At 59.0% G+C, this 25298-nt stretch overlaps 3 protein-coding genes across 3 annotated transcripts in view; all 3 read left to right on the forward strand.

Annotated features, from left to right (window-relative positions):
* LOC148050189 (uncharacterized) overlaps positions 1-1041 on the forward strand; it is a 41835-nt gene extending 40794 nt beyond the window's left edge. The window contains exon 8 of the mRNA XM_087744289.1: positions 938-1041. Coding sequence (XP_087600415.1) covers positions 938-1041 — 104 coding nt within the window. The remainder of the gene's footprint in view (positions 1-937) is intronic.
* A 5484-nt stretch (positions 1042-6525) lies between these two features.
* On the forward strand, positions 6526-19275 carry LOC148050190 (uncharacterized). Its single transcript, XM_087744290.1, has 9 exons — positions 6526-6604; positions 10973-11044; positions 11656-11727; positions 11891-11968; positions 12060-12158; positions 12996-13103; positions 14009-14183; positions 14706-14989; positions 19172-19275. Exons 1-9 carry the CDS (start codon positions 6526-6528, stop codon positions 19273-19275), a joined length of 1071 nt encoding a protein of 356 aa, XP_087600416.1.
* Positions 19276-19666: 391 nt separating this feature from the next.
* Positions 19667-24518, forward strand: LOC148050191 (uncharacterized). Its single transcript, XM_087744291.1, has 8 exons — positions 19667-19763; positions 20148-20219; positions 20831-20902; positions 21066-21143; positions 21235-21333; positions 23185-23359; positions 23882-23970; positions 24151-24518. Exons 1-8 carry the CDS (start codon positions 19667-19669, stop codon positions 24516-24518), a joined length of 1050 nt encoding a protein of 349 aa, XP_087600417.1.
* Positions 24519-25298: the final 780 nt, after the last annotated feature.

The raw sequence follows: 25298 nt of genomic DNA on the forward strand, positions 1-25298 counted from the left end.
CTGAGGGAGCTGGCAGAAGAGCTCGCCAAGCCACTTTCCATCATCTCTCAGCAGTCCTGGCTAACCGGGGAGGTCCCAGTTGACTGGAAGTTAGCCAACGTCATGCCCATCTACAAGAAGGGCCGGGAGGAGGATCCGGGGAACTACAGGGCTGTCAGCCTGACCTCGGTGCCGCGCAAGGTTATGGAGCAGATCATCCTGAGTGCCATCACGCGGCACATACAAGACAAGCAGGTGATCGGGCGCACTCAGCATGGGTTTATGAAAGGCAGGTCCTGCCTGACTAACCTGACCTCTTTCTGTGACAAGGTGACCTGCTTAATGGACGAGGGAGAGGCTGTGGATGTTGTCTACGTGGCCTTTAGTAAAGCCTTTGGCACCGTTGCCCACAGCATTCTCCTGGAGAAACTGGCTGCTCATGGCTTGGACAGGTGTACTCTTCGCTGGGTAAAAAACTGGCTGAATGGCCGGGCCCAAAGAGTGGTGGTGAACGGAGTTAAATCCAGTTGGCGGCCGGTCACAAGTGGTGTTGCCCAGGGCTCAGTATTGGAGCCGGTTCTGTTTTATATCTCTGTCAATGATCTGGACGAGGGGATCGAGTGAAATAGCAGACGACACCAAGCTGGGCGAGAGTGTTGATCTGCTGGAGGGTGGGAGGGCTCTACAGAGGGATGTGGAGAGGCCAGCACCTTGTGCTTGAGTCCCCATTCCTGGAGGTATTTCAAAGACGGGTAGATGTGGTGCTTAGGGACATGGTTTAGTGGTGGACTTGGCAGTGCTAGGCCAACAGTTGGTCTCAATGATCTTAAAGGTCTTTTCCCACCTAAACGATTCTATGATTCTATGACTTAGCTCTTTGAGGACCTGACAGAAAGTATTCCCTTAGATTTCGCATGAAGAAGAAATGGAGAAGTAACGGCTTCCTCTTTCCCGTAAGGTGAAAGTGACTCGTTAGCCCTGGGGTCCCCCAAGGCACCAAATGGGGCTCCAGCCTGGAAGCTGCCTACAGGAGGGGATCTTGCACTTGAGTCTCGAGACTGAAACCACTCACTCTTCAGCCTCATGAGCTGTTGCTAACAGCACCCGAGGAGGTCCGAAATCCCTTGGCTCTGGTTTCCTGTTGTTTTGGGGGACTGTGAGCTCCTCGCTGCCCCTGTGACAGCGCCCGGAAAACAGGGCAGAGCTGTGGGCTCAGCCCCGGCTGGGACTGCGCTCCAGCGGCTCTCCACGAGCGCCCCGAGAGCCCTCTCCACGCTGCCTCAGCACAGCCGTGAGGTCACAGCAGGGCTGTGAGGTCACAGAGCCCCACGGTGCCGCGCTGGCCATAAGCACCAACCGCTCAGCCCCCGGCCCCAACTGCAGCAGCAGCGGCAGCAGCGGCAACAGCGGCAGCCGCAGCAGCAGCAGCAACATGGTGCGAGCGCAGGGGGCCATGGCCCCCGCCCGCCGCCTCCTCCTCATCCTCCTCCTCCTGGTGGCCCTACATGTCAGGGCTGCCTGGGCTGCTCCGTGGCGAGCGCAGGGAGCAGGTAAGCGGGGGACACTGGTGCAGCCTTTCACGGGCCAGCGGGCTCTTCTCCCCGGGAAGTGTGGATGATGGTTTTTTCCCTCCAGTGCTTTAGCGAGGGTTTCCTCCGCGTGCGTGAGAGCTCTCCCAGTAAGAAAGCCCCGAGGGGCCGTACGTTGGTCCATCCGCTCCTCGAGGGGTGTTGCACATGGCCTGGAAAGAGTGTTTGGAGAGCTGCCAGGAGACAGACAGGAGGTCACTGGGCCCCTCTGCAGCTTTGGCAAACTCCACCTACGTCTGGCTCCCCCGCTGTCACCTGACCCCCCCCTTCCAGTGCCTGCAGTTCACTAAGGCAGCAGTGGATCCCAGCATGCAATGGAAACATTTCTCATTTGTGCTTGCGTCTAGGTGAGGGTGGCGGCAATGGTTATCCAGCTTCTCGGCTGGATGTTGGTTTGGAGCCCTTGGGGCACCCCGGAGGTAAGTTCTCAATGTCCCTTCCCTTGAAAGCATAAACACTGACAGAGTGGCAAGAGCTTGTTCACGTGCAATTTTCCTTAAGTTCCTCTCAAGGTCGACGGCTTCCCGACTTCTTGGCCTATGCCTGTCCTCGAGCCTGAGAGCAATCCCACAGGGAAGTCAGTGGGAGGAAGGAGCAGTTACCTTTTAATCTTCTTTCCCTGTGAGATGCCAGTTGCTCCTTCCGTGGCCGATGCTCAGACGTGGAGAGGAGCAGGGGGGGAACGGGTCGGGCTGAGTGATTTTGCCTTGCAAAGCTCTCTTTGCCAGCCCCGCGGAGCCTGAGCTGCTGCCGGTGCCAGCCAAGCCAGCGGGCTTGTTGGGGTTGAGTTTAGAGCTGGCGTGAGCTCCAGGGAGTCCTTCCTCCCGGCAGCTCCGCGCGCGATTCGTTTCGTCCCAGCGCGGTGCCACTGCAGGCACGCGGTAACTCTTTGCACCGTGCTCCTGAGTGGAAGGGAGAGATGAGTGCCATGGAGTAATCCCGTCTTTGAATTGCGCTCACTGCCGCTCCCGTCTGAAGAAGTATCTTGAACTGTGTCACGGGAGCTGTTCTGTCCTGCGCTTCTTTGCAGCCGTGCCTGTAGGCGAAGGTGATCCAGCTTCCCGCTTGGGTTCCAGGACGGAGCCTCTGGCAGATGGCATGGGTACGTCATGGCTTTTTCCCCCCTTTGAGAGCTGCCAGCTGAAAGCCCAAGGGTCAGCCAGCCAGGCGCCTCTACGCGTGCGCCCTCTCCTCGCGTGATCCCCTTACGGCTTCTGCGACTCAGTAGATCACAATAGATGGCGGAAGCTTCTCTGGGTGTTTAGTTACAGATGAGCCCGCAGGGAGGACTTTTCCAGCTCCTCAGCTGGATGCTGCGCTAGAGCCAAGCTGGCATCGCAGGGGTGAGTAGTCGGTCTCTGCTGACCTTGCAGGCTGTGCACTGCTTTTCTGTAATTTAATCGTGTGAAGTTGAACCAAATGCTTTCTGTTAAGGTCCTCCAAGAGCAAAGTACCAAGCTGAAGGAGGAAGAAAGTCCCCGGAGCCATCTGAGGTCCTAAGGCAAATCCTGGAGGAACTGAAGAGAGGACACGGTGGGTATATTTCACTCTGCCTTAGCCGTGAGGCTCGGCAACCGGAGGATTTAGATACACGTCTGCACACGTTGTAGCCGGCACAGCAGGAAGGGCTCGATCGGAGCCTCGCAGCAGCAACGCTGGCTTTCACGCCTTGCAGGTGCTGGCGAGCCACAGAGATGGTGCAGAGCCTCTGCTGCCAGTCGTGGTTCAGGCCGAGTGCCAGGGGCTGCTGCTGCCCCAGTTTGACCAGTAGGGCTCGGAGATGGCTTGTGCACATGTCGGTAGGCAGATTTGAGGGCCTGGCATGTGCTGAACTTGTGTTGGGCTCACGCGCAGCACTGCTTGACACTGGGCCAGTTCCAGGCGGGAGCGAGGTCCCAGGCAATGCTGCTTGCCCTTTCCTAGTGCTGGAAGTCAGGTGGAGATGCTGACTGGGCAGGCTTTTTGGGTTGTGCTCCATTTCCCGTCTGCAGAGCGATAGCTGGGATGGGACCAACGTGACCGTTGCTGGTGCTTACAGGGAAGGGCATGAGGGCCTTGCGGAGGAGCCCTTCTCAGAAGGGCTGTTTCCCCGCCTGGCCTGGCTGCAGCTTCTTCCCGTCCTCTTTGAAGGAAGGCCTTTAGCATCGCCTTACACTTTGCGGAGAATGCACTACGTGCAATTGCCTGGTCTCCCAGCAGGTCAGGCGTGGCTGGTGTTTGGAGCAGTGACTAGGCGCAGCCCCAAAAGCCCAGGCGTTTTTTCAAAACCTTATCAATGTCTTTCTCAAAGAAAGTCTTGCCTCCTGAAGATGCCATCTCCCTGATGGGGAACAGTTCCATCTGATCCAACTGTCCCGCTTGCTTTTTCAAGAGATGGACCGAGAGGCTGTGCAGAAGGAGGCGCTGCCGGAAGGAAGCGGTGGCTCACTGCCAGTCTCTGCTGAAGAAAGAGAGGCGATGCAAGCCGCCGGCACGCCGGGTAATTGCTGTCCCGTGGTCAGCCAGTGTCACCCATCAGGATGGCTGTGTGTCAGCAGGCTCTTCCCCCAGTGCCCGCTCTTGCATGTCACGTCAGCAGCCAAAGCTGGGAGTGTTTTGGGTTCGAGGCATCTGGACCATGTTCCGCGGATGATGGGAAACGTGACTCTTGCACGAACGTACCTCCCGCTCTAGCTGCATCCCAGAGCTTGCCCTGAGTCCCTAGAGGCCCAGGGCACAAGAGCAGCACAGAGCGGGATCCCTCCGATCAGCTGAGGTCCAGAGCGATGCCCTGACTCCCAGACTGGGCTTGGTCTTAGAGGGAACCTCCCCATCCTCCTGCATCCTCTGTGCCTGAGCCATGCTGAGGCTTTCCCTGTCGTCTCTGCTTTTTGGCAGTGCTGCCAAGGCCCAGAGAAGACCAGCGCAGCAGGGTATATGGATTTCCTCAAACGGACTCAGGTACTGAGCAGTCTTGCTGAGCTCCCTAAGTGGGAGACAAGTCCCGAAACCTGGGAGCGGCTGCAAGCGGTGCCGTGCTGGGGAAAAGGCAGAAGGGGGAGAGCAAGGCTCAAGCATCTCTTGGGAAGGCCTGACTCTGTCCCCTCGGGCTGTGGGAGCTGGCCTGGGGCGAGGGAGAGTTGGGGGTGGCACTGCCTGCTGCAGGAATGGTTTTTGCCCGTGTCCCTCGAAGGAGCGACTGGGCAAGCAGCTGTGCTCCCCTCCCCCTGCTCTCCTTCTGGCCTTCCGAGTTTTGGTCGGTGGGACAACCTGTGCCAAAGGGTGGGAGCGTGCCTCCAGGCACCAGCACTGGGGGGAAACAGAGAACTTCACGGCCATATCAAACGTGCTGCAAGCTTACCAGTGGTGCACAGGATGGCCTAACGTCGCAAATTGCTCCTCCAGATGTGCTCGGCAAGACAACCGCAAGGGTTTACGATCCCCAGAACATCACAAGTGGTTTGTGTCCCCAAGACATACGAAGGCGCTGTATGATAGGCACAGGAGCAGCCGTGGTTTCCGTGCCACTTGCGATAGCGTTGTGCTGTGTTTGGATCCATCGGCGGAGGAAGAGAAAACAGTGAGTCGTTGCTTTCCCCCCCTTCAATGGCTGCTTGTAGCCACAAAGCATTTCTAGTCAGGCTGCTGTCGAGCGGCGAGTTAGTGGTTGGCCAAAAAACTCTGCCAAGGCTTCTGCTGCTGGCAGAGGCTTTAAGTGGTGTCTTAACTCCCGGGTGTTCTTCTCGGGAGCCCGCTCTGGCTGGAGCCAGTGTTAGCTCAAGCTGACCCTGCCTGGACAAGAGCAGCCCCCAGGAGCAACAGGCATAGGCAAAGCAAGGTCAGGAAGAGAAAGAGAGGGGCATGAGATTACCGTAGAAAGCGAGACGTGCGCTAGCTCCCGCTCCTGACCAGTGAACCTGCCGGGAGGAATGCCCCTGCTGGGGCTCGGTGGTGCCACGAGGTGCAGGTGTCCACCTCGGCCAAGCTGTGCCAGCAGCTCAGCCCCCGGTGGTGAACCTTGCCAGCTCTGCGCCGTGCTGTGGAGGAGAGTCCCTGTGGCCCATCTGCAGCTGAGGGCCTCAGCAGCCTCCTCCCTCCACAGGCAGCTCTCTGCAGCTTCAGGAGCCCAGCGGGAAACTGGCAGCCGCCCCTCGCGCCCGGACAGCCGGACCGGCTGCCCTGGCATCCCTGAGAGCCGGACCAGCTGCCCCAGCATCCCAGAGAGCTGGACCAGCCGCCCCAGCATCCCAGAGAGCTGGACGAACCGCCCCAGCGTCCCTGAGAGCCAGACCAGCCGCCCCAGCATCCCTGAGAGCCGGACCAACCGCCCCAGCGTCCCTGAGAGCCGAACCAGCCGCCCCAGCGTCCCTCAGAGCCAGACCCAACGCCAGCAGCCGCCACACCGGCCTCAAACACCGGCGCGCCCGTCCTCCCCACGGCCCCCGCACACCCCCAGCCCGTCCTCCCCACGGCCCCCGCGCCCCCCCAGCCCGTCCTCCCCAAGGCCCCTGCGCCCCGCCAGCCCGTCCCCAGAAGCCCTGCTGTGGCGGAACCAGCCCAGCGCCCTCCAGCCCCAGCCCCAGCAGAAACAGGCCCCCCGCCCCCCGAGCCCGCTGCTCCGGCCCTCCGGCAAGCGCTGAAGGCAGCCCCGCCAGGGCAAGGGTTGGGGGTGCGCTGACAGAAACCCCCCCCAACAGCTTTGGGATCAGCCATTTCCCTCCAAATAAAGAGGGACAGAGCTGTCGCACAAGTGTCCGGGTGGTACCAACAGCAAACACCGCGAGGCACCAGCGCTAGCTGAGCTCCGCGCCCGCGCGCAGCTGTGGATGCCCACGCTCGGTGGATTCGGAATTGGCGGGATGGTCGCGCTCAAAGAGTTGCGGTCAACGGCTCGATGTCCAAGTGGAGATCAGTGACGAGTGGCGTTCCTCAGGGGTCGGTCTTGGGACCGGCACTGTTTAACATCTTTGTCGGCGACATGGCCAGTGGGACTGTGCGCGCCCTCAGCAAGTTTCCCGATGACACCAAGCTGCGTGGTGCGGTCGACACGCTGGAGGGTAGGGATGCCATCCAGAGGGACCTTGACAGGCCGGAGAGGTGGGCCCGTGCGAACCTCATGAGGTTCAACAAGGCCAAGTGCAAGGTCCCGCACATGGGTTGGGGCAATCCCAAGCACAAATACAGGCTGGGCAGAGAACGGGTAGAGAGCAGCTCTGAGAAGGCCTTGGGCGTGTTGGTTGATGAGAAACTCAACAGGACCTGGCCATGTGCGCTTGCAGCCCAGAAAGCCAACTGGATCCTGGGCCGCATCAAAAGAAGCGTGACCAGCAGGTCGAGGGAGGCGATTCTCCCCCTCTGCTCCGCTCTCGTGAGACACCACCTGGAATGCTGCGTTCAGCTCTGGGGCTGCCAGCCTCAGAAGGACGTGGACCTGCTGGAGCGAGTCCAGAGGAGGGCCACGGAGACAACCAGTGGGCCGGAGCACCTCTCCTATGAGGACAGGCTGAGCGAGTTGGGGTTGTTCAGCCTGGAGAAGAGAAGGCTCCGGCGAGACCTTATAGGAGCCTTCCAGTACCTGAAGGGGGCCTGCAAGAAAGCTGGAGAGGGACTTTTTACAAGGGCATATCGTGATAGGCCAAGGGGTAATGGCTTTAAACTGAAAGAGGATAGATTTAGATTAGATATAAGGAAGAACTTCTTTACTCAGAGGGTGGTGAGGCACTGGAACAGGTTGCCCAGAGAAGTTGTGGATGCCCCATCCCTGGAAGTGTTCAAGGCCAGGTTGGACGGGGCCTTTGAGCAACCTGCTCTAGTGGAAGGTGTTTCTGCCCATGGCAGAGGGGTTGGAACTAGATGATCTTTAAGGTTCCTTCCAACCCAAACCATTCTGTGACTTTATGAGTCTATGAGTCTACATAACAGGAAAGACCCAGCCTGTCTCTGTGCAAAAGATGAAAGCAGAAAGGGGAAACTGGGGAGCACCCTCAGTCACCACTGAGCATGACCCGTGATGGAAGATGTGGTTCGACAAAGGGCTCTCCACGAGACCGTTAAATGGGCTGCCAACTCCCGTTGTATGGCAATTGGTCCCGGTTTCCCTCATGAATTCCTCACGATTGTCCTCCGGGGTCTGTGTCAGGCGATGGAGTGACACCGTACGACACGGGAGCCAGCGGATGTGAGGGGTGTGAGCCCGGGGAGGTGCCCGAACCCATCAGCGCTGAACCTCCACTGCCAATATGTAGGAAACTGGGGTCAGAGCTTGATCCCTGGGGCCGCTGCCCCCACTGCTCAGGCTCCCAGTCCTGAGCTGATGGCGGCCATTAGTGACTGCTACTTTACAACATTCCTCATTGACACAGGAGCCCAAATATGGATGGTAGGTAAGGACACTTAACAAAGGACAGCCTCCACTTAGCAAGCCAAGAGTTTCTCTTGTAGGTGGTAATGGCAAATCACCACCCACCCACTGGTCAAGGCTAAATTAATTCTATCTAATGGACGGACAGTCCGGCCCTACTTCTAGGTCCCCGTAACAGGTTAGGTGTGGATGCCTTGAAGGGTCAGTCGTGGGTGGACTCGTGGGAGATAGGGGCACCACGCGCTCTGCCCCACAGTTTACCTCACATCAGCACATCCCTGACTGTGAACCTGTTGCAAACAGGTCAGTAGCATGAGGTCCAGCTCCTGCCCCTTTTTCTCACAATACAAGTCACCTTCTGATGCCATCCGGGCTGCTCCTGAAAAGAGCTGGAAGGACGGGGAAGCGTGGTCAAGTCTCCTTCCCGCTACAATTCTCCTGCATGGCCGGTAGAGAGACCTCATGGCAAGTGGTGACTAGCGCTAGATGACAGAGCCCTGAACACCGCCGCTGAACTGCTCGCTGCGGCTGCTCTTGGTCTGATTGCGACAGCCCGTTGTGTCAACGAACAAGCCTTGCCGTGAATGGCAATAGTAGGTGGGAAGGATATGTTCTTTTTAGGCTCCCCATATCGGGGACAGATAGGGAGAGATTTGCTTTCACCTGGCAGGGACTGCCATTAACATTGACTGGACCATCCAACCAATTCCTTACCCACAAACAGTCCATCCAACAGATCCGTATCTCTCCAATTTAGAGAGAAGGATGCTGTGGAGGACCGTGTCAAAGGCCTTACACAAGTGCAGAGAGATGACGTCCGTAGCGCTTCCTTTCTCCACTGATGTAGTCACATCATGATGTAGCAGAAGGCCGCTAGGACGGTCAGGCAGCATATACCCGCCGTGTGCTCTCTCGAGGTTTCCTTTTGCATGTCAAATAATTTAAGAGAATATTTGTTCTGTTTGAGTGATTGACCAGTTGTTTTCTTGATTGACCAGTTGTTCCTGGGGTACCCAGCCCTCTGAGCTGGAAGACAGGGACAGGGAGCAGAACGAAGCCCCCATAATCCAAGGGGAAATGGTTAGTGACCTGCTACACCACTTTGACACACACAAGTCTATGGGGCCGGACGGGATCCACGCAAGGGTACTGAGGGAGCTGGCAGAAGAGCTCGCCAAGCCACTTTCCATCATCTCTCAGCAGTCCTGGCTAACCGGGGAGGTCCCAGTTGACTGGAAGTTAGCCAACGTCATGCCCATCTACAAGAAGGGCCGGGAGGAGGATCCGGGGAACTACAGGGCTGTCAGCCTGACCTCGGTGCCGCGCAAGGTTATGGAGCAGATCATCCTGAGTGCCATCACGCGGCACATACAAGACAAGCAGGTGATCGGGCGCACTCAGCATGGGTTTATGAAAGGCAGGTCCTGCCTGACTAACCTGACCTCTTTCTGTGACAAGGTGACCTGCTTAATGGACGAGGGAGAGGCTGTGGTTGTTGTCTACGTGGCCTTTAGTAAAGCCTTTGGCACCGTTGCCCACAGCATTCTCCTGGAGAAACTGGCTGCTCATGGCTTGGACAGGTGTACTCTTCGCTGGGTAAAAAACTGGCTGAATGGCCGGGCCCAAAGAGTGGTGGTGAACGGAGTTAAATCCAGTTGGCGGCCGGTCACAAGTGGTGTTGCCCAGGGCTCAGTATTGGAGCCGGTTCTGTTTTATATCTCTGTCAATGATCTGGACGAGGGGATCGAGTGAAATAGCAGACGACACCAAGCTGGGCGAGAGTGTTGATCTGCTGGAGGGTGGGAGGGCTCTACAGAGGGATGTGGAGAGGCCAGCACCTTGTGCTTGAGTCCCCATTCCTGGAGGTATTTCAAAGACGGGTAGATGTGGTGCTTAGGGACATGGTTTAGTGGTGGACTTGGCAGTGCTAGGCCAACAGTTGGTCTCAATGATCTTAAAGGTCTTTTCCCACCTAAACGATTCTATGATTCTATGACTTAGCTCTTTGAGGACCTGACAGAAAGTATTCCCTTAGATTTCGCATGAAGAAGAAATGGAGAAGTAACGGCTTCCTCTTTCCCGTAAGGTGAAAGTGACTCGTTAGCCCTGGGGTCCCCCAAGGCACCAAATGGGGCTCCAGCCTGGAAGCTGCCTACAGGAGGGGATCTTGCACTTGAGTCTCGAGACTGAAACCACTCACTCTTCAGCCTCATGAGCTGTTGCTAACAGCACCCGAGGAGGTCCGAAATCCCTTGGCTCTGGTTTCCTGTTGTTTTGGGGGACTGTGAGCTCCTCGCTGCCCCTGTGACAGCGCCCGGAAAACAGGGCAGAGCTGTGGGCTCAGCCCCGGCTGGGACTGCGCTCCAGCGGCTCTCCACGAGCGCCCCGAGAGCCCTCTCCACGCTGCCTCAGCACAGCCGTGAGGTCACAGCAGGGCTGTGAGGTCACAGAGCCCCACGGTGCCGCGCTGGCCATAAGCACCAACCGCTCAGCCCCCGGCCCCAACTGCAGCAGCAGCGGCAGCAGCGGCAACAGCGGCAGCCGCAGCAGCAGCAGCAACATGGTGCGAGCGCAGGGGGCCATGGCCCCCGCCCGCCGCCTCCTCCTCATCCTCCTCCTCCTGGTGGCCCTACATGTCAGGGCTGCCTGGGCTGCTCCGTGGCGAGCGCAGGGAGCAGGTAAGCGGGGGACACTGGTGCAGCCTTTCACGGGCCAGCGGGCTCTTCTCCCCGGGAAGTGTGGATGATGGTTTTTTCCCTCCAGTGCTTTAGCGAGGGTTTCCTCCGCGTGCGTGAGAGCTCTCCCAGTAAGAAAGCCCCGAGGGGCCGTACGTTGGTCCATCCGCTCCTCGAGGGGTGTTGCACATGGCCTGGAAAGAGTGTTTGGAGAGCTGCCAGGAGACAGACAGGAGGTCACTGGGCCCCTCTGCAGCTTTGGCAAACTCCACCTACGTCTGGCTCCCCCGCTGTCACCTGACCCCCCCCTTCCAGTGCCTGCAGTTCACTAAGGCAGCAGTGGATCCCAGCATGCAATGGAAACATTTCTCATTTGTGCTTGCGTCTAGGTGAGGGTGGCGGCAATGGTTATCCAGCTTCTCGGCTGGATGTTGGTTTGGAGCCCTTGGGGCACCCCGGAGGTAAGTTCTCAATGTCCCTTCCCTTGAAAGCATAAACACTGACAGAGTGGCAAGAGCTTGTTCACGTGCAATTTTCCTTAAGTTCCTCTCAAGGTCGACGGCTTCCCGACTTCTTGGCCTATGCCTGTCCTCGAGCCTGAGAGCAATCCCACAGGGAAGTCAGTGGGAGGAAGGAGCAGTTACCTTTTAATCTTCTTTCCCTGTGAGATGCCAGTTGCTCCTTCCGTGGCCGATGCTCAGACGTGGAGAGGAGCAGGGGGGGAACGGGTCGGGCTGAGTGATTTTGCCTTGCAAAGCTCTCTTTGCCAGCCCCGCGGAGCCTGAGCTGCTGCCGGTGCCAGCCAAGCCAGCGGGCTTGTTGGGGTTGAGTTTAGAGCTGGCGTGAGCTCCAGGGAGTCCTTCCTCCCGGCAGCTCCGCGCGCGATTTGTTTCGTCCCAGCGCGGTGCCACTGCAGGCACGCGGTAACTCTTTGCACCGTGCTCCTGAGTGGAAGGGAGAGATGAGTGCCATGGAGTAATCCCGTCTTTGAATTGCGCTCACTGCCGCTCCCGTCTGAAGAAGTATCTTGAACTGTGTCACGGGAGCTGTTCTGTCCTGCGCTTCTTTGCAGCCGTGCCTGTAGGCGAAGGTGATCCAGCTTCCCGCTTGGGTTCCAGGACGGAGCCTCTGGCAGATGGCATGGGTACGTCACGGCTTTTTCCCCCCTTTGAGAGCTGCCAGCTGAAAGCCCAAGGGTCAGCCAGCCAGGCGCCTCTACGCGTGCGCCCTCTCCTCGCGTGATCCCCTTACGGCTTCTGCGACTCAGTAGATCACAATAGATGGCGGAAGCTTCTCTGGGTGTTTAGTTACAGATGAGCCCGCAGGGAGGACTTTTCCAGCTCCTCAGCTGGATGCTGCGCTAGAGCCAAGCTGGCATCGCAGGGGTGAGTAGTCGGTCTCTGCTGACCTTGCAGGCTGTGCACTGCTTTTCTGTAATTTAATCGTGTGAAGTTGAACCAAATGCTTTCTGTTAAGGTCCTCCAAGAGCAAAGTACCAAGCTGAAGGAGGAAGAAAGTCCCCGGAGCCATCTGAGGTCCTAAGGCAAATCCTGGAGGAACTGAAGAGAGGACACGGTGGGTATATTTCACTCTGCCTTAGCCGTGAGGCTCGGCAACCGGAGGATTTAGATACACGTCTGCACACGTTGTAGCCGGCACAGCAGGAAGGGCTCGATCGGAGCCTCGCAGCAGCAACGCTGGCTTTCACGCCTTGCAGGTGCTGGCGAGCCACAGAGATGGTGCAGAGCCTCTGCTGCCAGTCGTGGTTCAGGCCGAGTGCCAGGGGCTGCTGCTGCCCCAGTTTGACCAGTAGGGCTCGGAGATGGCTTGTGCACATGTCGGTAGGCAGATTTGAGGGCCTGGCATGTGCTGAACTTGTGTTGGGCTCACGCGCAGCACTGCTTGACACTGGGCCAGTTCCAGGCGGGAGCGAGGTCCCAGGCAATGCTGCTTGCCCTTTCCTAGTGCTGGAAGTCAGGTGGAGATGCTGACTGGGCAGGCTTTTGGGTTGTGCTCCATTTCCCGTCTGCAGAGCGATAGCTGGGATGGGACCAACGTGACCGTTGCTGGTGCTTACAGGGAAGGGCATGAGGGCCTTGCGGAGGAGCCCTTCTCAGAAGGGCTGTTTCCCCACCTGGCCTGGCTGCAGCTTCTTCCCGTCCTCTTTGAAGGAAGGCCTTTAGCATCGCCTTACACTTTGCGGAGAATGCACTACGTGCAATTGCCTGGTCTCCCAGCAGGTCAGGCGTGGCTGGTGTTTGGAGCAGTGACTAGGCGCAGCCCCAAAAGCCCAGGCGTTTTTTCAAAACCTTATCAATGTCTTTCTCAAAGAAAGTCTTGCCTCCTGAAGATGCCATCTCCCTGATGGGGAACAGTTCCATCTGATCCAACTGTCCCGCTTGCTTTTTCAAGAGATGGACCGAGAGGCTGTGCAGAAGGAGGCGCTGCCGGAAGGAAGCGGTGGCTCACTGCCAGTCTCTGCTGAAGAAAGAGAGGCGATGCAAGCCGCCGGCACGCCGGGTAATTGCTGTCCCGTGGTCAGCCAGTGTCACCCATCAGGATGGCTGTGTGTCAGCAGGCTCTTCCCCCAGTGCCCGCTCTTGCACGTCACGTCAGCAGCCAAAGCTGGGAGTGTTTTGGGTTCGAGGCATCTGGACCATGTTCCGCGGATGATGGGAAACGTGACTCTTGCACGAACGTACCTCCCGCTCTAGCTGCATCCCAGAGCTTGCCCTGAGTCCCTAGAGGCCCAGGGCACAAGAGCAGCACAGAGCGGGATCCCTCCCGTCAGCTGAGGTCCAGAGCGATGCCCTGACTCCCAGACTGGGCTTGGTCTTAGAGGGAACCTCCCCATCCTCCTGCATCCTCTGTGCCTGAGCCATGCTGAGGCTTTCCCTGTCGTCTCTGCTTTTTGGCAGTGCTGCCAAGGCCCAGAGAAGACCAGCGCAGCAGGGTATATGGATTTCCTCAAACGGACTCAGGTACTGAGCAGTCTTGCTGAGCTCCCTAAGTGGGAGACAAGTCCCGAAACCTGGGAGCGGCTGCAAGCGGTGCCGTGCTGGGGAAAAGGCAGAAGGGGGAGAGCAAGGCTCAAGCATCTCTTGGGAAGGCCTGACTCTGTCCCCTCGGGCTGTGGGAGCTGGCCTGGGGCGAGGGAGAGTTGGGGGTGGCACTGCCTGCTGCAGGAATGGTTTTTGCCCGTGTCCCTCGAAGGAGCGACTGGGCAAGCAGCTGTGCTCCCCTCCCCCTGCTCTCCTTCTGGCCTTCCGAGTTTTGGTCGGTGGGACAACCTGTGCCAAAGGGTGGGAGCGTGCCTCCAGGCACCAGCACTGGGGGGAAACAGAGAACTTCACGGCCATATCAAATGTGCTGCAAGCTTACCAGTGGTGCACAGGATGGCCTAACGTCGCAAATTGCTCCTCCAGATGTGCTCGGCAAGACAACCGCAAGGGTTTACGATCCCCAGAACATCACAAGTGGTTTGTGTCCCCAAGACATACGAAGGCGCTGTATGATAGGCACAGGAGCAGCCGTGGTTTCCGTGCCACTTGCGATAGCGTTGTGCTGTGTTTGGATCCATCGGCGGAGGAAGAGAAAACAGTGAGTCGTTGCTTTCCCCCCCTTCAATGGCTGCTTGTAGCCACAAAGCATTTCTAGTCAGGCTGCTGTCGAGCGGCGAGTTAGTGGTTGGCCAAAAAACTCTGCCAAGGCTTCTGCTGCTGGCAGAGGCTTTAAGTGGTGTCTTAACTCCCGGGTGTTCTTCTCGGGAGCCCGCTCTGGCTGGAGCCAGTGTTAGCTCAAGCTGACCCTGCCTGGACAAGAGCAGCCCCCAGGAGCAACAGGCATAGGCAAAGCAAGGTCAGGAAGAGAAAGAGAGGGGCATGAGATTACCGTAGAAAGCGAGACGTGCGCTAGCTCCCGCTCCTGACCAGTGAACCTGCCGGGAGGAATGCCCCTGCTGGGGCTCGGTGGTGCCACGAGGTGCAGGTGTCCACCTCGGCCAAGCTGTGCCAGCAGCTCAGCCCCCGGTGGTGAACCTTGCCAGCTCTGCGCCGTGCTGTGGAGGAGAGTCCCTGTGGCCCATCTGCAGCTGAGGGCCTCAGCAGCCTCCTCCCTCCACAGGCAGCTCTCTGCAGCTTCAGGAGCCCAGCGGGAAACTGGCAGCCGCCCCTCGCGCCCGGACAGCCGGACCGGCCGCCCTGGCATCCCTGAGAGCCGGACCAGCTGCCCCAGCATCCCAGAGAGCTGGACCAGCCGCCCCAGCATCCCAGAGAGCTGGACGAACCGCCCCAGCGTCCCTGAGAGCCAGACCAGCCGCCCCAGCATCCCTGAGAGCCGGACCAACCGCCCCAGCGTCCCTGAGAGCCGAACCAGCCGCCCCAGCGTCCCTCAGAGCCAGACCCAACGCCAGCAGCCGCCACACCGGCCTCAAACACCGGCGCGCCCGTCCTCCCCACGGCCCCCGCGCCCCCCCAGCCCGTCCTCCCCATGGTCCCCGCGCCCCCCCAGCCCGTCCTCCCCACGGCCCCCGCGCCCCCCCAGCCCGTCCTCCCCACGGCCCCCGCACACCCCCAGCCCGTCCTCCCCAAGGCCCCCGCCCCCCCAGCCCGTCCTCCCCAAGGCCCCTGCGCCCCGCCAGCCCGTCCCCAGAAGCCCTGCTGTGGCGGAACCAGCCCAGCGCCCTCCAGCCCCAGCCCCAGCAGAAACAGGCCCCCCGCCCCCCGAGCCCGCTGCTCCGGCCCTCCGGCAAGCGCTGAAGGCAGCCCCGCCAGGGCAAGGGTTGGGGGTGCGCTGACAGAAACCCCCCCCCAACAGCTTTGGGATCAGCCATTTCCCTCCAAATAAAGAGGGACAGAGCTGTCGCACAAGTGTCCGGGTGGTACCAACAGCAAACACCGCGAGGCACCAGCGCTAGCTGAGCTCCGCGCCCGCGCGCAGCTGTGGATGCCCACGCTCGGTGGATTCGGAATTGGCGGGATGGTCGCGCTCAAAGAGTTGCGGTCAACGGCTCGATGTCCAAGTGGAGATCGGCCAACGGCAAGATGTCCAAGTGACGAGTGGCGTTCCTCAGGGGTCGGTCTTGGGACCGGCACTGTTTAACATCTTTGTCGGCGACGTGGCCAGTGGGACTGTGCGCGCCCTCAGCAAGTTTCCCGATGACACCAAGCTGTGTGGTGCGGTCGACACGCTGGAGGGTAGGGATGCCATCCAGAGGGACCTTGACAGGCCGGAGAGGTGGGCCCGTGCGAACCTCATGAGGTTCAACAAGGCCAAGTGCAAGGTCCCGCACATGGGTTGGGGCAATCCCAAGCACAAATACAGGCTGGGCAGAGAATGGGTAGAGAGCAGCTCTGAGGAGAAGGCCTTGGGCGTGTTGGTTGATGAGAAACTCAACAGGACCTGGCCATGTGCGCTTGCAGCCCAGAAAGCCAACTGGATCCTGGGCCGCATCAAAAGAAGCGTGACCAGCAGGTCGAGGGAGGCGATTCTCCCCCTCTGCTCCGCTCTCGTGAGACACCACCTGGAATGCTGCGTTCAGCTCTGGGGCCGCCAGCCTCAGAAGGACGTGGACCTGCTGGAGCGAGTCCAGAGGAGGGCCACGGAGACAACCAGTGGGCCGGAGCACCTCTCCTATGAGGACAGGCTGAGCGAGTTGGGGTTGTTCAGCCTGGAGAAGAGAAGGCTCCGGCGAGACCTTATAGGAGCCTTCCAGTACCTGAAGAGGGCCTGCAAGAAAGCTGGAGAGGGACTTTTTACAAGGGCATATCGTGATAGGCCAAGGGGTAATGGCTTTAAACTGAAAGAGGATAGATTTAGATTAGATATAAGGAAGAACTTCTTTACTCAGAGGGTGGTGAGGCACTGGAACAGGTTGCCCAGAGAAGTTGTGGATGCCCCATCCCTGGAAGTGTTCAAGGCCAGGTTGGACGGGGCCTTTGAGCAACCTGCTCTAGTGGAAGGTGTTTCTGCCCATGGCAGAGGGGTTGGAACTAGATGATCTTTAAGGTTCCTTCCAACCCAAACCATTCTGTGACTTTATGAGTCTATGAGTCTACATAACAGGAAAGACCCAGCCTGTCTCTGTGCAAAAGATGAAAGCAGAAAGGGGAAACTGGGGAGCACCCTCAGTCACCACTGAGCATGACCCGTGATGGAAGATGTGGTTCGACAAAGGGCTCTCCACGAGACCGTTAAATGGGCTGCCAACTCCCGTTGTATGGCAATTGGTCCCGGTTTCCCTCATGAATTCCTCACGATTGTCCTCCGGGGTCTGTGTCAGGCGATGGAGTGACACCGTACGACACGGGAGCCAGCGGATGTGAGGGGTGTGAGCCCGGGGAGGTGCCCGAACCCATCAGCGCTGAACCTCCACTGCCAATATGTAGGAAACTGGGGTCAGAGCTTGATCCCTGGGGCCGCTGCCCCCACTGCTCAGGCTCCCAGTCCTGAGCTGATGGCGGCCATTAGTGACTGCTACTTTACAACATTCCTCATTGACACAGGAGCCCAAATATGGATGGTAGGTAAGGACACTTAACAAAGGACAGCCTCCACTTAGCAAGCCAAGAGTTTCTCTTGTAGGTGGTAATGGCAAATCACCACCCACCCACTGGTCAAGGCTAAATTAATTCTATCTAATGGACGGACAGTCCGGCCCTACTTCTAGGTCCCCGTAACAGGTTAGGTGTGGATGCCTTGAAGGGTCAGTCGTGGGTGGACTCGTGGGAGATAGGGGCACCACGCGCTCTGCCCCACAGTTTACCTCACATCAGCACATCCCTGACTGTGAACCTGTTGCAAACAGGTCAGTAGCATGAGGTCCAGCTCCTGCCCCTTTTTCTCACAATACAAGTCACCTTCTGATGCCATCCGGGCTGCTCCTGAAAAGAGCTGGAAGGACGGGGAAGCGTGGTCAAGTCTCCTTCCCGCTACAATTCTCCTGCATGGCCGGTAGAGAGACCTCATGGCAAGTGGTGACTAGCGCTAGATGACAGAGCCCTGAACACCGCCGCTGAACTGCTCGCTGCGGCTGCTCTTGGTCTGATTGCGACAGCCCGTTGTGTCAACGAACAAGCCTTGCCGTGAATGGCAATAGTAGGTGGGAAGGATATGTTCTTTTTAGGCTCCCCATATCGGGGACAGATAGGGAGAGATTTGCTTTCACCTGGCAGGGACTGCCATTAACATTGACTGGACCATCCAACCAATTCCTTACCCACAAACAGTCCATCCAACAGATCCGTATCTCTCCAATTTAGAGAGAAGGATGCTGTGGAGGACCGTGTCAAAGGCCTTACACAAGTGCAGAGAGATGACGTCCGTAGCGCTTCCTTTCTCCACTGATGTAGTCACATCATGATGTAGCAGAAGGCCGCTAGGACGGTCAGGCAGCATATACCCGCCGTGTGCTCTCTCGAGGTTTCCTTTTGCATGTCAAATAATTTAAGAGAATATTTGTTCTGTTTGAGTGATTGACCAGTTGTTTTCTTGATTGACCAGTTGTTCCTGGGGTACCCAGCCCTCTGAGCTGGAAGACAGGGACAGGGAGCAGAACGAAGCCCCCATAATCCAAGGGGAAATGGTTAGTGACCTGCTACACCACTTTGACACACACAAGTCTATGGGGCCGGACGGGATCCACGCAAGGGTACTGAGGGAGCTGGCAGAAGAGCTCGCCAAGCCACTTTCCATCATCTCTCAGCAGTCCTGGCTAACCGGGGAGGTCCCAGTTGACTGGAAGTTAGCCAACGTCATGCCCATCTACAAGAAGGGCCGGGAGGAGGATCCGGGGAACTACAGGGCTGTCAGCCTGACCTCGGTGCCGCGCAAGGTTATGGAGCAGATCATCCTGAGTGCCATCACGCGGCACATACAAGACAAGCAGGTGATCGGGCGCACTCAGCATGGGTTTATGAAAGGCAGGTCCTGCCTGACTAACCTGACCTCTTTCTGTGACAAGGTGACCTGCTTAATGGACGAGGGAGAGGCTGTGGATGTTGTCTACGTGGCCTTTAGTAAAGCCTTTGGCACCGTTGCCCACAGCATTCTCCTGGAGAAACTGGCTGCTCATGGCTTGGACAGGTGTACTCTTCGCTGGGTAAAAAACTGGCTGAATGGCCGGGCCCAAAGAGTGGTGGTGAACGGAGTTAAATCCAGTTGGCGGCCGGTCACAAGTGGTGTTGCCCAGGGCTCAGTATTGGAGCCGGTTCTGTTTTATATCTCTGTCAATGATCTGGACGAGGGGATCGAGTGAAATAGCAGACGACACCAAGCTGGGCGAGAGTGTTGATCTGCTGGAGGGTGGGAGGGCTCTACAGAGGGATGTGGAGAGGCCAGCACCTTGTGCTTGAGTCCCCATTCCTGGAGGTATTTCAAAGACGGGTAGATGTGGTGCTTAGGGACATGGTTTAGTGGTGGACTTGGCAGTGCTAGGCCAACAGTTGGTCTCAATGATCTTAAAGGTCTTTTCCCACCTAAACGATTCTATGATTCTATGACTTAGCTCTTTGAGGACCTGACAGAAAGTATTCCCTTAGATTTCGCATGAAGAAGAAATGGAGAAGTAACGGCTTCCTCTTTCCCGTAAGGTGAAAGTGACTCGTTAGCCCTGGGGTCCCCCAAGGCACCAAATGGGGCTCCAGCCTGGAAGCTGCCTACAGGAGGGGATCTTGCACTTGAGTCTCGAGACTGAAACCACTCACTCTTCAGCCTCATGAGCTGTTGCTAACAGCACCCGAGGAGGTCCGAAATCCCTTGGCTCTGGTTTCCTGTTGTTTTGGGGGACTGTGAGCTCCTCGCTGCCCCTGTGACAGCGCCCGGAAAACAGGGCAGAGCTGTGGGCTCAGCCCCGGCTGGGACTGCGCTCCAGCGGCTCTCCACGAGCGCCCCGAGAGCCCTCTCCACGCTGCCTCAGCACAGCCGTGAGGTCACAGCAGGGCTGTGAGGTCACAGAGCCCCACGGTGCCGCGCTGGCCATAAGCACCAACCGCTCAGCCCCCGGCCCCAACTGCAGCAGCAGCGGCAGCAGCGGCAACAGCGGCAGCCGCAGCAGCAGCAGCAACATGGTGCGAGCGCAGGGGGCCATGGCCCCCGCCCGCCGCCTCCTCCTCATCCTCCTCCTCCTGGTGGCCCTACATGTCAGGGCTGCCTGGGCTGCTCCGTGGCGAGCGCAGGGAGCAGGTAAGCGGGGGACACTGGTGCAGCCTTTCACGGGCCAGCGGGCTCTTCTCCCCGGGAAGTGTGGATGATGGTTTTTTCCCTCCAGTGCTTTAGCGAGGGTTTCCTCCGCGTGCGTGAGAGCTCTCCCAGTAAGAAAGCCCCGAGGGGCCGTACGTTGGTCCATCCGCTCCTCGAGGGGTGTTGCACATGGCCTGGAAAGAGTGTTTGGAGAGCTGCCAGGAGACAGACAGGAGGTCACTGGGCCCCTCTGCAGCTTTGGCAAACTCCACCTACGTCTGGCTCCCCCGCTGTCACCTGACCCCCCTTCCAGTGCCTGCAGTTCACTAAGGCAGCAGTGGATCCCAGCATGCAATGGAAACATTTCTCATTTGTGCTTGCGTCTAGGTGAGGGTGGCGGCAATGGTTATCCAGCTTCTCGGCTGGATGTTGGTTTGGAGCCCTTGGGGCACCCCGGAGGTAAGTTCTCAATGTCCCTTCCCTTGAAAGCATAAACACTGACAGAGTGGCAAGAGCTTGTTCACGTGCAATTTTCCTTAAGTTCCTCTCAAGGTCGACGGCTTCCCGACTTCTTGGCCTATGCCTGTCCTCGAGCCTGAGAGCAATCCCACAGGGAAGTCAGTGGGAGGAAGGAGCAGTTACCTTTTAATCTTCTTTCCCTGTGAGATGCCAGTTGCTCCTTCCGTGGCCGATGCTCAGACGTGGAGAGGAGCAGGGGGGGAACGGGTCGGGCTGAGTGATTTTGCCTTGCAAAGCTCTCTTTGCCAGCCCCGCGGAGCCTGAGCTGCTGCCGGTGCCAGCCAAGCCAGCGGGCTTGTTGGGGTTGAGTTTAGAGCTGGCGTGAGCTCCAGGGAGTCCTTCCTCCCGGCAGCTCCGCGCGCGATTCGTTTCGTCCCAGCGCGGTGCCACTGCAGGCACGCGGTAACTCTTTGCACCGTGCTCCTGAGTGGAAGGGAGAGATGAGTGCCATGGAGTAATCCCGTCTTTGAATTGCGCTCACTGCCGCTCCCGTCTGAAGAAGTATCTTGAACTGTGTCACGGGAGCTGTTCTGTCCTGCGCTTCTTTGCAGCCGTGCCTGTAGGCGAAGGTGATCCAGCTTCCCGCTTGGGTTCCAGGACGGAGCCTCTGGCAGATGGCATGGGTACGTCACGGCTTTTTCCGCCCTTTGAGAGCTGCCAGCTGAAAGCCCAAGGGTCAGCCAGCCAGGCGCCTCTACGCGTGCGCCCTCTCCTCGCGTGATCCCCTTACGGCTTCTGCGACTCAGTAGATCACAATAGATGGCGGAAGCTTCTCTGGGTGTTTAGTTACAGATGAGCCCGCAGGGAGGACTTTTCCAGCTCCTCAGCTGGATGCTGCGCTAGAGCCAAGCTGGCATCGCAGGGGTGAGTAGTCGGTCTCTGCTGACCTTGCAGGCTGTGCACTGCTTTTCTGTAATTTAATCGTGTGAAGTTGAACCAAATGCTTTCTGTTAAGGTCCTCCAAGAGCAAAGTACCAAGCTGAAGGAGGAAGAAAGTCCCCGGAGCCATCTGAGGTCCTAAGGCAAATCCTGGAGGAACTGAAGAGAGGACACGGTGGGTATATTTCACTCTGCCTTAGCCGTGAGGCTCGGCAACCGGAGGATTTAGATACACGTCTGCACACGTTGTAGCCGGCACAGCAGGAAGGGCTCGATCGGAGCCTCGCAGCAGCAACGCTGGCTTTCACGCCTTGCAGGTGCTGGCGAGCCACAGAGATGGTGCAGAGCCTCTGCTGCCAGTCGTGGTTCAGGCCGAGTGCCAGGGGCTGCTGCTGCCCCAGTTTGACCAGTAGGGCTCGGAGATGGCTTGTGCACATGTCGGTAGGCAGATTTGAGGGCCTGGCACGTGCTGAACTTGTGTTGGGCTCACGCGCAGCACTGCTTGACACTGGGCCAGTTCCAGGCGGGAGCGAGGTCCCAGGCAATGCTGCTTGCCCTTTCCTAGTGCTGGAAGTCAGGTGGAGATGCTGACTGGGCAGGCTTTTTGGGTTGTGCTCCATTTCCCGTCTGCAGAGCGATAGCTGGGATGGGACCAACGTGACCGTTGCTGGTGCTTACAGGGAAGGGCATGAGGGCCTTGCGGAGGAGCCCTTCTCAGAAGGGCTGTTTCCCCACCTGGCCTGGCTGCAGCTTCTTCCCGTCCTCTTTGAAGGAAGGCCTTTAGCATCGCCTTACACTTTGCGGAGAATGCACTACGTGCAATTGCCTGGTCTCCCAGCAGGTCAGGCGTGGCTGGTGTTTGGAGCAGTGACTAGGCGCAGCCCCAAAAGCCCAGGCGTTTTTTCAAAACCTTATCAATGTCTTTCTCAAAGAAAGTCTTGCCTCCTGAAGATGCCATCTCCCTGATGGGGAACAGTTCCATCTGATCCAACTGTCCCGCTTGCTTTTTCAAGAGATGGACCGAGAGGCTGTGCAGAAGGAGGCGCTGCCGGAAGGAAGCGGTGGCTCACTGACAGTCTCTGCTGAAGAAAGAGAGGCGATGCAAGCCGCCGGCACGCCGGGTAATTGCTGTCCCGTGGTCAGCCAGTGTCACCCATCAGGATGGCTGTGTGTCAGCAGGCTCTTCCCCCAGTGCCCGCTCTTGCACGTCACGTCAGCAGCCAAAGCTGGGAGTGTTTTGGGTTCGAGGCATCTGGACCATGTTCCGCGGATGATGGGAAACGTGACTCTTGCACGAACGTACCTCCCGCTCTAGCTGCATCCCAGAGCTTGCCCTGAGTCCCTAGAGGCCCAGGGCACAAGAGCAGCACAGAGCGGGATCCCTCCCGTCAGCTGAGGTCCAGAGCGATGCCCTGACTCCCAGACTGGGCTTGGTCTTAGAGGGAACCTCCCCATCCTCCTGCATCCTCTGTGCCTGAGCCATGCTGAGGCTTTCCCTGTCGTCTCTGCTTTTTGGCAGTGCTGCCAAGGCCCAGAGAAGACCAGCGCAGCAGGGTATATGGATTTCCTCAAACGGACTCAGGTACTGAGCAGTCTTGCTGAGCTCCCTAAGTGGGAGACAAGTCCCGAAACCTGGGAGCGGCTGCAAGCGGTGCCGTGCTGGGGAAAAGGCAGAAGGGGGAGAGCAAGGCTCAAGCATCTCTTGGGAAGGCCTGACTCTGTCCCCTCGGGCTGTGGGAGCTGGCCTGGGGCGAGGGAGAGTTGGGGGTGGCACTGCCTGCTGCAGGAATGGTTTTTGCCCGTGTCCCTCGAAGGAGCGACTGGGCAAGCAGCTGTGCTCCCCTCCCCCTGCTCTCCTTCTGGCCTTCCGAGTTTTGGTCGGTGGGACAACCTGTGCCAAAGGGTGGGAGCGTGCCTCCAGGCACCAGCACTGGGGGGAAACAGAGAACTTCACGGCCATATCAAACGTGCTGCAAGCTTACCAGTGGTGCACAGGATGGCCTAACGTCGCAAATTGCTCCTCCAGATGTGCTCGGCAAGACAACCGCAAGGGTTTACGATCCCCAGAACATCACAAGTGGTTTGTGTCCCCAAGACATACGAAGGCGCTGTATGATAGGCACAGGAGCAGCCGTGGTTTCCGTGCCACTTGCGATAGCGTTGTGCTGTGTTTGGATCCATCGGCGGAGGAAGAGAAAACAGTGAGTCGTTGCTTTCCCCCCCTTCAATGGCTGCTTGTAGCCACAAAGCATTTCTAGTCAGGCTGCTGTCGAGCGGCGAGTTAGTGGTTGGCCAAAAAACTCTGCCAAGGCTTCTGCTGCTGGCAGAGGCTTTAAGTGGTGTCTTAACTCCCGGGTGTTCTTCTCGGGAGCCCGCTCTGGCTGGAGCCAGTGTTAGCTCAAGCTGACCCTGCCTGGACAAGAGCAGCCCCCAGGAGCAACAGGCATAGGCAAAGCAAGGTCAGGAAGAGAAAGAGAGGGGCATGAGATTACCGTAGAAAGCGAGACGTGCGCTAGCTCCCGCTCCTGACCAGTGAACCTGCCGGGAGGAATGCCCCTGCTGGGGCTCGGTGGTGCCACGAGGTGCAGGTGTCCACCTCGGCCAAGCTGTGCCAGCAGCTCAGCCCCCGGTGGTGAACCTTGCCAGCTCTGCGCCGTGCTGTGGAGGAGAGTCCCTGTGGCCCATCTGCAGCTGAGGGCCTCAGCAGCCTCCTCCCTCCACAGGCAGCTCTCTGCAGCTTCAGGAGCCCAGCGGGAAACTGGCAGCCGCCCCTCGCGCCCGGACAGCCGGACCGGCCGCCCTGGCATCCCTGAGAGCCGGACCAGCTGCCCCAGCATCCCAGAGAGCTGGACCAGCCGCCCCAGCATCCCAGAGAGCTGGACGAACCGCCCCAGCGTCCCCGAGAGCCAGACCAGCCGCCCCAGCATCCCTGAGAGCCGGACCAACCGCCCCAGCGTCCCTGAGAGCCGAACCAGCCGCCCCAGCGTCCCTCAGAGCCAGACCCAACGCCAGCAGCCGCCACACCGGCCTCAAACACCGGCGCGCCCGTCCTCCCCACGGCCCCCGCGCCCCCCCAGCCCGTCCTCCCCATGGTCCCCGCGCCCCCCCAGCCCGTCCTCCCCACGGCCCCCGCGCCCCCCCAGCCCGTCCTCCCCACGGCCCCCGCACACCCCCAGCCCGTCCTCCCCAAGGCCCCCGCGCCCCCCCAGCCCGTCCTCCCCAAGGCCCCTGCGCCCCGCCAGCCCGTCCCCAGAAGCCCTGCTGTGGCGGAACCAGCCCAGCGCCCTCCAGCCCCAGCCCCAGCAGAAACAGGCCCCCCGCCCCCCGAGCCCGCTGCTCCGGCCCTCCGGCAAGCGCTGAGGGCAGCCCCGCCAGGGCAAGGGTTGGGGGTGCGCTGACAGAAACCCCCCCCCAACAGCTTTGGGATCAGCCATTTCCCTCCAAATAAAGAGGGACAGAGCTGTCGCACAAGTGTCCGGGTGGTACCAACAGCAAACACCGCGAGGCACCAGCGCTAGCTGAGCTCCGCGCCCGCGCGCAGCTGTGGATGCCCACGCTCGGTGGATTCGGAATTGGCGGGATGGTCGCGCTCAAAGAGTTGCGGTCAACGGCTCGATGTCCAAGTGGAGATCGGCCAACGGCAAGATGTCCAAGTGACGAGTGGCGTTCCTCAGGGGTCGGTCTTGGGACCGGCACTGTTTAACATCTTTGTCGGCGACGTGGCCAGTGGGACTGTGCGCGCCCTCAGCAAGTTTCCCGATGACACCAAGCTGTGTGGTGCGGTCGACACGCTGGAGGGTAGGGATGCCATCCAGAGGGACCTTGACAGGCCGGAGAGGTGGGCCCGTGCGAACCTCATGAGGTTCAACAAGGCCAAGTGCAAGGTCCCGCACATGGGTTGGGGCAATCCCAAGCACAAATACAGGCTGGGCAGAGAATGGGTAGAGAGCAGCTCTGAGGAGAAGGCCTTGGGCGTGTTGGTTGATGAGAAACTCAACAGGACCTGGCCATGTGCGCTTGCAGCCCAGAAAGCCAACTGGATCCTGGGCCGCATCAAAAGAAGCGTGACCAGCAGGTCGAGGGAGGCGATTCTCCCCCTCTGCTCCGCTCTCGTGAGACACCACCTGGAATGCTGCGTTC

The sequence above is a fragment of the Nipponia nippon genome, unplaced genomic scaffold (assembly GCF_047370975.1).
Source record: "Nipponia nippon isolate SJK-2023a ecotype South Korea unplaced genomic scaffold, ASM4737097v1 scaffold_9, whole genome shotgun sequence".
Classification (NCBI taxonomy): domain Eukaryota; kingdom Metazoa; phylum Chordata; class Aves; order Pelecaniformes; family Threskiornithidae; genus Nipponia; species Nipponia nippon.